At 44.0% G+C, this 10741-nt stretch overlaps 1 protein-coding gene across 4 annotated transcripts in view; it reads right to left on the reverse strand.

Annotated features, from left to right (window-relative positions):
• TMEM196 (transmembrane protein 196) overlaps positions 1 to 10735 on the reverse strand; it is a 21807-nt gene extending 11072 nt beyond the window's left edge. For 2 of the 4 annotated variants that reach the window (XM_019534339.1, XM_019534331.1), the window contains exon 1: positions 10477 to 10735. In XM_019534339.1, coding sequence (XP_019389884.1) covers positions 10477 to 10623 — 147 coding nt within the window. In that variant the 5' untranslated portion in view covers positions 10624 to 10735. Of the gene's footprint in view, positions 1 to 10458 lie in introns of all 4 variants that reach the window. The other 2 variants (XM_019534325.1, XM_019534323.1) reach the window with 1 other exon arrangement.
• Positions 10736 to 10741: the final 6 nt, after the last annotated feature.

Here is a 10741-nt window from a genome sequence, read left to right on the forward strand (position 1 = left end):
TATCATATAAAATCAGAGCTGCCCCTGTCCCTGCCCCCTTAGCTCACCAAGCTGTGGAGACAGTTTCAGCAGGACCTGCAGCTCTTTTATGATGCTGAGCAGCACTGATATGCCAGTGTCCTGCCCCTGTCCCTCAATCCCAACCCACAACCTAACCAACGCCCCTCACTCCTGACCCATACCCCCTATCTGCCCCCCCACTCACTCCCTTCTGGCAGCAGCTTCACCCCAGTACCAGGATATGGGTCCAGCTTCAGCTGTCCCACCAGCTGCTTTGTGGTTCTGAGCACTGCCAGCCCTTACTGTTGTTCTCTCTGCACCTATGTCCAGGCCTCAGTGATCCCCATGCCGTTTGTGAGCAGCCCTTGACTGGGGCTCAGGTACTGGGCTAGGCAAGTCCCTTCTCTTCTAGGCTGGCATCCTCCTGCAGAGGCTGCTCTAGGGGGGCAGTAGGGCTCCAAGCCCAGGTCTGGTGGCCTCTCCTACCCATCTCCCACCCCCATCTCCTACCACCATCTTTCTCTCTCTCTCACACACACACCCCTGCTGCCATCCGTGACCCATCACATACACCCACAGACCCTGCTGCCATCTCAATCACCCCCTGCCCATCACCCACTCCCTGCTTCCCACACAGCCCATCACACCTCACAAGTGGCTCCTGGGACCAGGAGCATCCCCAGGCCAAGGCTGCATTTCCTATCAGTGTTGTGGGCACAGTGCAGGGTTCCAGTGCAGCACTCGCCCCTGAAGCTGGGGCTCCCTCCAGCAGGACCTATCCCATCTGGCAGCTCGGTATTCAGGGTGTAAGATTGGTGGAGGGATGTGGGGTTTGTGGGGGGGTGGGGAAGGGGTATGGCAGTGTAAGTGTGGGGTGGGAATTTGTGGGGTCATTTGTGGGGGTGTGGTCTGTGGGGTTTGCAGGTGGACTCTGGGGTCATTTGTGGGTGTGGGAATGTGGTAGGGTGGGGTTTGTAGGTGTATTGTGGGAGGTTTGCAGGGGATGTTCTGGGTGTAGGGTTTGTGGGGGGTGCTACCGCATGCCTACCAGCCCCCCACCATGCACTGGCATGGTCCTGTTTGAAGGCTCATGCCAGTGGGTTGAGCCAACCCTATGTGTTATGTGTAGCCTCTGGGTCTCAGGAGGTGCAAAGTTCCACTGGGGTTCTCTGCCTGCAGTGGACCATGAGTGCCCAGAGGGTGCACTGCTGGCTGCTGTTGCCACTGGCAGTGGGAACTGTGCACCATGGGAAGCGGGTGAGGGACCTACCCCTCCCACACAATCCCCTCCACCCCCACACAGTCCCCTCACCCCCATAGTCCTCCCCATCCCCACACAGTCCCCCCACCCTCCAAATCCCTGCTTACTGGGGACAGAGCCTGGGTCCCAGCCATCTCTGAGCCACTGCTGCCAACCTGCCCTGCTTCTATTTCCTCCATCACACTGACATAGCATTCTGGAACAGCAGGGGCATGTGGTGGGCATAGAGATGCACTGGCCAGGTGCTAGAGCTTCTCTTTGGAGGACCCAGCCACCAGTTGCTTCAGGGCACACTCCAGGAGTGCACCCTGCACCACATTTTTCTTGCATGTTTTCTTTTGATACCGGGATTTCTTGGTATCAAACTTAAAGTCTGCATTACATATTTGCAGCATGGGGAACACTTTTTATTTTCATGGCGTGCCTCCTGCAGCATCTCAGACTGCTCTGAGACACTGCAACAGACACATGCGCACTCATGTGGATGCAGCCCCAGATTTCACAATCCTGGCACCCAGAAGGCAACATGATCCACCATGTGTCCATCCCTTGCTCTCCTCTAAGGTTTCTTCTTAACTTAGATATTTAATCTAGTCTAAACATGATTCTTACTTATTGAGCTACTGAGACTAGGCATCACACTGAGCATCAAGGCTAAGTACAGACAGTTAAAAAACCTGAGGCTGAATCAATTCAATCTTTGCAGGTTAAGCTAACCTGTGTAGATTGAATTGATAAGCAAGTGAACAGACATTCATTTTTGATTCTAGAAATGGAGCCACATGCCTGCAGTGGCCCAGGTCAGAAGCTAGGGGGTGGTAGAGCACACCTCCTTACTCTGCTGGAGCAGACAGCTTGGGACAGGGCTAGTCCACCCACCCTGTGGGTAGCATTGGGGCAGACATTCATTTGTCTTTCTCTTTTTTTAATCTAGTGTTTTATATACCATGTTTTGCTGTGTTATCTAAGCTCCTTAGAGTGATAAAATGAATCATATCTCCAAATAGCTCAATCTAAGGGTGAGGACAATATTTTTAATAGGGGGTAAGTGAAACAAACCAGCCTGAAAAAATGGCCTGATCCAGATCCATGAGGGAGGCCCCTTCAGTTGGGGCTTCAAACAGTACTGTTGGACTTCTATTTCCTTTTGTACTTCCAAGTGGCAGTTTTCTAGGCACATAAGTGGTGCTTTTGGTACTTACAGATAGTAATTCTAGCAATTCTGCATGTTGTCTAGGCCCACATCACCCAGAAAGGGTTGGACTCCATCTCTCTCTAGCTTCCCAGGGCTATATATAGGAAGTTATAGGACTGTAACTACTACACCACAGGCTAAGGATTCTCTCCGGTGTCCTCTACTACACCCAGAACTCTCTCCAGTGGTCCTTTTGAGTCTGGCCCCCGACACAGCCAAGAAAGAAATGGAGTTAGGAGAAAGGAAACAAAGGAGCTGCAGGGTGGGTGGCCAAGTAAGATGACTGCTGATGTGGATGGGAGTAAGTCCTTGGTTCTATCTTAGAAACTTCCCAATGCTTTTCATCTCTTTTATCAAATGACTAGTAAATTCAAGGGGCAGTCAGTCAGCATGTGCATAATTGCCAAACCATGTGATAGGTCCTCAGTGGTCACGTGCAGTTCCTGTAGTCTATCACTGAACTTAGTCAGTGGGCAGTCATTGACAATATGTGACCTGGTGTGTGTTTGCTATAGCACAGCCTGGTCATGAAGACCCCAATGGTGGAGGCTGGCAGTGGTTCCACTTCAAAGTGAAGCATTAGAGAAAAGACAGGGTAGTGCATGATCTGTGGTGTACTGATTAGCATGCTATGCAGAGATGCAGGTTCAAATCAGTTCTGTGTGAGAGGGGCTAAGAAGCTGTCTCTGGCTTCCTGCACAAGTGCCCTAACCATTCTAAACATGCTGGGGCTAAAACGTGCTTCTCCTTGTGCATTTCCACCTTTTCACAGATTTAGGTTCAGGTATATGGGTGTATGCCCAGCCAGTGTGCAGCCTAGCGAGCTGTCTACACATATACACTTAACATATGCACTTAACATGTACATACACACTCTTAACAATGGAAGCACTGCCTAAAATGACCAGTCATGCGACTAACAATCTGCCATTTAGGTGCACAAAGGGAAATAGAATTCTGTCCTTTGATTTAATCTGAAATTTATATATGTATAACTCAGGAGATGCAAAAAATATCTGACAGGTCAGGATATCACCCCACAATCTGCAGATATCACTGCTTGCTAACATTGTTTTCATCTTTTTTGAGAAAATTAACAAATAAATGTTAAGGTGAGACAATAATTGTTCAAGTTAAATTACAAAAAAAGTTAATACTGTGCATATGCCTGGTATAACACACAGTCTCAACTATTTGCCTAACACTTTATTTCAAGTCTCACAGAAGGACAGTGTTATGGATTGTTAGTTTATATTTCTAGACTGATCCAGGAAAGACATTTCCAAAAGCACAAAGATCAATTAGAATGTTTATCCCTTGCAGAATTAATTGGACACAAGTACCTAACTCACATTCGTACCTTTTGAAAATTCCCCTTTTGTTGATTCTTGGAACCAAGAGCCAGAAAGGGAGGCTGTTTATTTTGAATATACTCCAATGATTTAGCTGTGTTATATTAGATCTGGGCCTAAAATAAAACATCATAAGCACACTGATTTTTTGGATAAGAAACTGAAATCTAGCTCCAGATCAAAATTCTGCAGCATAGGTCTATCTGTATCTCATACTCTCTTAAACAAAGAACTGGCTTTATTTACTTTTCCTTGCGAAAGGGGATTATTTTGTCTTTGAAGTAGGGATCCAACTTTAGTTATATTCACTAAGAAGAAAGGAATTGTTTATTCCCTCTTTCCAGAAGGAATGGGAATGCTTTGTCTTGTTATATTAAATCCAAGAGACCTTTCTTTGTTTTATTATAAGGAGACAAACATAAGGGTGAGTATAATTCCTCTGAGAATATGAAAGCTGTCTGCGGTAAATTCTTTTTGGGGAGCCTGAACATTAAAGAAAACTTGTTAGACTGCTTGATGTCCATTTATTTTTGCTTATATACTGTATAGATGCCCACAATTAGGCACAACAATCCACCCACCCAGAGACAAAGGCCTCACAGATATGCCTGACAATCTAGAGAAATAAAGCAGGGAGAAATAATCCAAACATAGCAAAAATATTTTACATTATTACAGGAAAATGCAAACACATTGTGCCTCATTTAAACAGCCTTCCACTTTTTAGGGGATGGAGCAACAAGCTAGGTAAAAATTTAGCAGCTCTACTCTCACTTGAAGTCACTTTCTGGAAACCCAGGGTTTGCACTGTGAATGCACAATTACACAGATAAAAAGACAGGCTACTAGAAGCACTGCTAGAAACCTGAGCTCAATAATGTATGAAAAAATTCTGGTACTTAACAATCTTGACATTTTACCTCTGGGGAAAAAAGAGATAGAAGCTGCAGTTCCTAATGCACGCACTGACCAACGAAGGTGTTGAAAGCTGCTAAGGCCTCTTGTTTAAAGTAACATTTCATTACCATGGTAATCCAAGCTGAGTGTTGGAACTGAAGAACACAAATTCCACATGAGCATACGAGGAATAAAACCAGAGGAAAAACAAACAGGAAGAGAGTGGTAGAGAGAGAAAAGGAAGGAAAGAATCCTGGTAGATAGGCTGGCTATACAGAAAACAGAAGAGAAGACTAAAACATCTCTAGAAAGTGAGAATGAGTCTTAGACTATCTCAGCAAAACTCTGAATATGATGTGGAAGCTTTTCAAGGGAACAACAGGTAGTTAGGCACCAAACTCCTGCTAACTTGCATTTGCTAATTTGCTTAGTTTCCATTTGTCTTTGTGCCTTCTCCATCAGAAGAGAAAAGAAAAAGCAAACCCTACCCGAAGCCCTTCTTCAGTTCTAGCAGTACTTAACACATGATTTGCTTTGGCTCGAAAAGGCTTGAACCAAAACCTATAGAAAGACTCACCAGGCACATCCAGACAAGCGCACACATGTGTTTCCCCAGGGACAAATAGCAGTGGCACACTGTGCCGCTGTTACATCATGTCCCTGGGAAATGCCTGTGCACGCATGCTGTGGTGCGTAGCAAGTTGCTGCCACATACACTGCTCCACTTTTATTATGTGTGGGTTTTTTTGACATCAGGATCTCCTGGTGTCAAAGCCCCTCCCTGCGCTGCAAATTAGCAGTGTGGGGAATGCCTGCATGTGCTGTGTGTGTAGTATGCGGGTCTGTGGTACTACATACTGCATATGTATGCTCTTCTGGATGCACCCACTGACTTCAGCAGTCTGTAGATCAGGTTTTAATGCTGAACAGCAGACACACTAGTTGGGACCAACCTTTTTAGCTGGTGTGCCACAAATTAACCCTGCCCAAATGCCACTCCCATCCCCTTCTCCTACCTGATCAGACACTTTGCTCTCTACTTCTTTCCTTGTGCTCCCTGTATGATCCGCCACTCTTCTTTCTGCTTCCTGCCCCATCTGCTGCTTTGCTGAATTCTCCTTTCCCTACTTGCTGCATGCGCACACACAAAGTCTGCCTGTGCCACTTGTGGCATGTATGCTGCAGGTTGGCTACCCCTGGTTTACACCATGAATATTGTTTTGTATTAGCTCCCAAATAATTTGAAACATGCAAACTTTTCTTACCCTTAATACATATATATATATCAGATTATTTCCAGCATGTCAACTAAGGCCTAGCTCAGCAAACCATTTCGGCAAGTGTTTAAGTCCCTCGCTATTCATCAGCATTTGGCTTTAGACATAAGCTGGAGTGCCATTGGTGTCTATATTATACGTAATTTCCTTCAGAGTAGGAGAAGGATCTGTTTTAAAATCTTTCTGGAGGGTCTAAACATTAAAGAAAACCTGTTAAATCTACAGAGGCAGACTCTCGTCACACAGATCCAAGAAAGCTAAGGAGTATCTGCCCCTTAGATTACTGTATTCACTTAAGGGACTCCATCCTGTTTCCATTTTGCTTACTGGAGTGTTGCCATTCATTTCACCAAGAGCAAGAGCAGGCTAGAAATACACTCATAGTGGAAATGTAATACACATGTTTAAAGAATGTAGGTTCACATCTGCATTTTGTCTACATGCTAAATGACACTGAATTTTTTTGAGTGTTCATCTGAAATAATCCTTTCATTTGACTATTCTTTTCCAAAATAAACTTGGCAATTAGTCAGCAGCAACAACTAAAAGTAGCAAAATATTCTTTTTTTGATTTCAGACTACCAACATTGCTTTTAATAATCCAAACTCTTATGCCTTACTCTGAGCTAGTTCCATGCTGACTAAGCTGCTTATTCTTAACCTTGGGGAAAAAAATTCCCAGTGATCATGTATTTGGGATGCCATCCTTGAACAAATTTCTAAGGCCAATGAAAATACAGGTTTCCAATGGAACAGAAGATTGAATTGTGCAAAAGTCACAAATGTGGAAATATTACCTATAGCAAGTCTTACAGAGAATGTACAACATTTAGGTATGTTTTGACATTTCTCTTCATGAATGAGGAAACTATCATTCTTGAGTGGCATAACCAGAAGGGAGTCATTAGGTGTCTCTATCAGTGAAGATAAATGGCATGTTTGACTAAAGATGTGTTCTTTTTACTCTCCTTATTTCTCTGTGTGATTATCTTTAATGATTCCTCGTTGCACTACCTCAGTATAAACGATACTCAGGTTCATACATTCTCATATATTACAGTGATAAATATATTTTATCTATATACACACACATTTGAAGATTCTGTTTTGACAGCCAAATATATGACCACTTTTAAATATCTTATTCTTTAAAAAAAAATTGGAAATACTATTGTTCAGATTTTTCTTGTGTACAGAATGATTCATATTACCTTTGTTGTGCCTGTGTATGAGCTGTTCAGTATGTTCATGCTATTCATTGAGCTGTTTCTATGGTAAGTCAGATAACTGAATTTGAATGGGGGTGTTTAGAAATCTGGCTTTATTTCCATTCACTTGGAGAAAGTAACTATAGCAGGTGAAGTAAAATATAACAAGTAAAGCAAATGGAAATAGATTCTGGAAATCAATGCCATATCAAGCATAATATTCAGAGTTTTTGATAACTTAGCAGCCACCACCTCTTTTAAACAAGTCTGAACATAACAGTTTATTTTTCATGTACTAGAATGAAACAAGTAAGCATGTCCATGTACATTGGATAAATCAAATGATTGGTCAGTGTTTTCATTTGGCTGTTTTTCTCTATCAATTCTCTTAGTTCAACTCTATTTTGAAAGTATGAGAACAAAACAGTTATAACTAAGCATCAAATTTAGACATGTCATATACTTCCCCATATATTTTATCTATATGAATATCTTATGTAGATGCCTTCACATTCTTCTATTAAATCACTGTTGGCTATTCTGGTTTCTTGAGTGCAAAACACTCTGGTCCCAACTGAGCAAAGCACTCAAGCACATGTTTAACTTTAAATATGTTACTAATCCCATAAATCCCTTGCTGACTAGAAGCCACGAACAAGAAAAAGCATTTTTTCTTTTACCAAGAGGGTTGACATGCTTCACAATATCATCTAGCTATAGACAGATGCAGTCTGTTTGATTTAAAATTTACTGGCACCAGAACATTCAGAGTCAATGTTCCTAAAGTAATGTTATTTTCACCCATCTGTGAGTCTGGACTTCCTGGTAAGTTCCACCTATGTAAATGCATGGAGAGCTGGTTCTAAGGCCTTTTATTACATTTTCAGGTAACATTACTACAGGAAATATTCTTAACTCTCCTTAACTCTGTTGTTGTACGTTGTGGTATTTCAGAGGAGTAGGTTCCCTCTTCCTTTAATATTCTTTTTTAAAGGAAAATCTTGATTTAAGAACAGCAAAACAGAAAACCTTAAATGTATAGGCTACACTAGGGAACTGATGCTCTGATCCAGCCGAGCTAGTGCAAGACCCAATAAGGAACAAACGTAGTTTTGCTCAGGTCAGCTCAGGTCAGCTTAGCTGCCAGAGCAAACTCTCCTAAGGCTGCTTTAACCTGGGTCCAGTTATTAACAGCCCCAAGGACTGTTTCATCCACCTGGGATCTCTGGAGAGTAGTAGTACTCTGCCCCTCGCTCCCCCCTCCCCACATCTTCTGCCTCATCCTGAGCAATTCCTCTGTGCCAGTTCTCTGCTGCTTGGCTACTTTCCCCTGTGCCTGAAAGCCATGCAGGCCAGATTCAAGCTAGGAATATTTAATAGGCTTTGAACTGTTGGAGTGGGATGACTAGGCTGCAGTGGTAGAAAGCCTCAGACTAAAGATTTCTACTTTTACATTTCAGTTAAAGGTCAAATAAATTCCGTCCTTTAGACACTTCACCTTGCTCTTTGCATCCCCACTTTGGACCACCCTCAAATGTATGCTACTTGTCCTTGTTCTCAAGGCCCTACGCAGTGCAGCTGCACCCCCTGTATTGCCTTTTGTTCATTTTTGAAAAGTTGACTTCTGTCTCAGATTGGCCCATTATTCCAACCCCCATTACCCACTTACAAGTTTTTCCTATACCTCACGCTTGTGAGGTGCATATTCATAAAGATACTTAATTTTGTCTGTCTTAAAACTGTCCTTTGGTATGATACCTGGATAACACTTCAGCTGTTAATCCTGATGATCATGGCCTATCAAAAACAATGACATCCACGTTGTTTCATTGTTGCTTTCCACACCCCTGTATGCCTGCATTAATCTGTGATCTGTTGCTTTACACTTGAATTATAAGCTCTTTGGGACTGGGACCATCTAGCACTGGGTTCTCAGTGACTAGAGGCTGTACAAGCAATAACAAATGATAAGCAAAGGAGGCAGCAATGTGGGACGCAGACATTGCCATAAACTACTATTCAATTGTAATAGCCTATTACTCAGGCTGAAATCCTGGCCCTGATGAAGTCAGTGGGAGAATTCTCATTGATTTCAATGGAATCTTCAATTCCCTCTTTGAGCAATCTGCTTATTTTTCTTTGTCAAAAACCATCACAACCTCTGCTAAATGTACTGTTTTGGTAGCTCCCTTACCTGTTGTCCAATATATTGGCTTGTCTTATCTTGATTGTCTCATCTTAGACCGTACGTTCTCCAGAATAGGATTTGTCTTACTCTGTACAATGCCACAGATACTTGGACTGTGCACATGATTTATTAATCATGACTGACAATGATAACAGTACATTAATCCTGTTATAAGACCTATTCTGGCAAGTCACTTCTCTAGTGACAAATCAAAAGGGTTTTGGTGGGGAGGGGGAGGAGGGAGGGGGAGGTTTTTTGCTTTAGATATTTTACCAAGTGAAAAGCAAGCTAATCCTTTAGAAACAGAATTGTTCAATCTTCATCAAATATCACTTAGGAGTTCAAAAAAATGCTCACTCATGTTTACATCTAGTTTTCTCTGTCTGCAAGCCTTTGCTTCCTCAGTTTATATACTAATCTGAAGAGGAACACTTAGGAATAGAAAAAAAACTGATCAGAGAAAATTACAAAATGCTTTGAGATGTGAGGATTAAACTAAGTGGAGCGCTGGTGTGAACACAACTGGATGTTAACTACATTCGCCAGGATTTTTCTTTTTCTGGCTGGATTCTCACTAGAAACTCAGGCTGCCCCAGTCACAAGAGAATCTCTCTTCCATATCCTTTTTTCACAAAGGTGCTCAGAAAGTCAGGCAGTGGCTTTTATTCTTAACCAACCCCTCGATCTTCCTGCCCAGTGACAGAGCCAGATGCTGCCTTCTTTTAAAAACAACCAACCGGCTGACCAACCAGTCTCCTCACTGATTTCAAGATGACAAGTCCGGGCCTATCTTTCCCCCAGCAGAGCGCACAAGGGACCCAGGAGCTCTTCAGCCCAGAGGTCAGGGGTTCACATCAACTCCACTGGCGTCCATGCAAAAAAAGCAAAGGGGTGGGGAGGAGGAGAGGGGCCCCAGACAAGGCGGGTGCTGCCCCATGCACATCCCCCCAGCACAAAGCATCTCCCCGAGCAGCATGCGGGGAGGGGGAGGGAGGGGGGCAGGAGAGTGAGGGGGGCATGTTCACACAATCCCATCGTCACCATCAAGAGTTAAAGAGAGAGTGAAATGGCTTAACGTACACACACCCCGCTCCATACCGGAGAAGAGTCTCCCAGCTGAGGCTTATGCTCGCTAAGGACCAGGCTGAAACTGACGGCCCCCACGGCCACGCTGGACACCCCCAGCCCTATCTCCAGCACAGAGAGCACCAGCAGGCTCCCAATGATCTGGCTGCTGGTGCACATCGTCCCTCGGGCATCATTCCTTCCGGATCAGCCGGGGAAACAAACCATCCGCCTTCTCTCGCGGGCCCCGGAGCGGCCCCCAAACTTTTCTGCCTCCGTCGGGTCCGCAGCCGGGGGC

This window comes from Crocodylus porosus, unplaced genomic scaffold (assembly GCF_001723895.1).
Source record: "Crocodylus porosus isolate Cpor-Errol unplaced genomic scaffold, CroPor_comp1, whole genome shotgun sequence".
Classification (NCBI taxonomy): Eukaryota; Metazoa; Chordata; order Crocodylia; family Crocodylidae; genus Crocodylus; species Crocodylus porosus.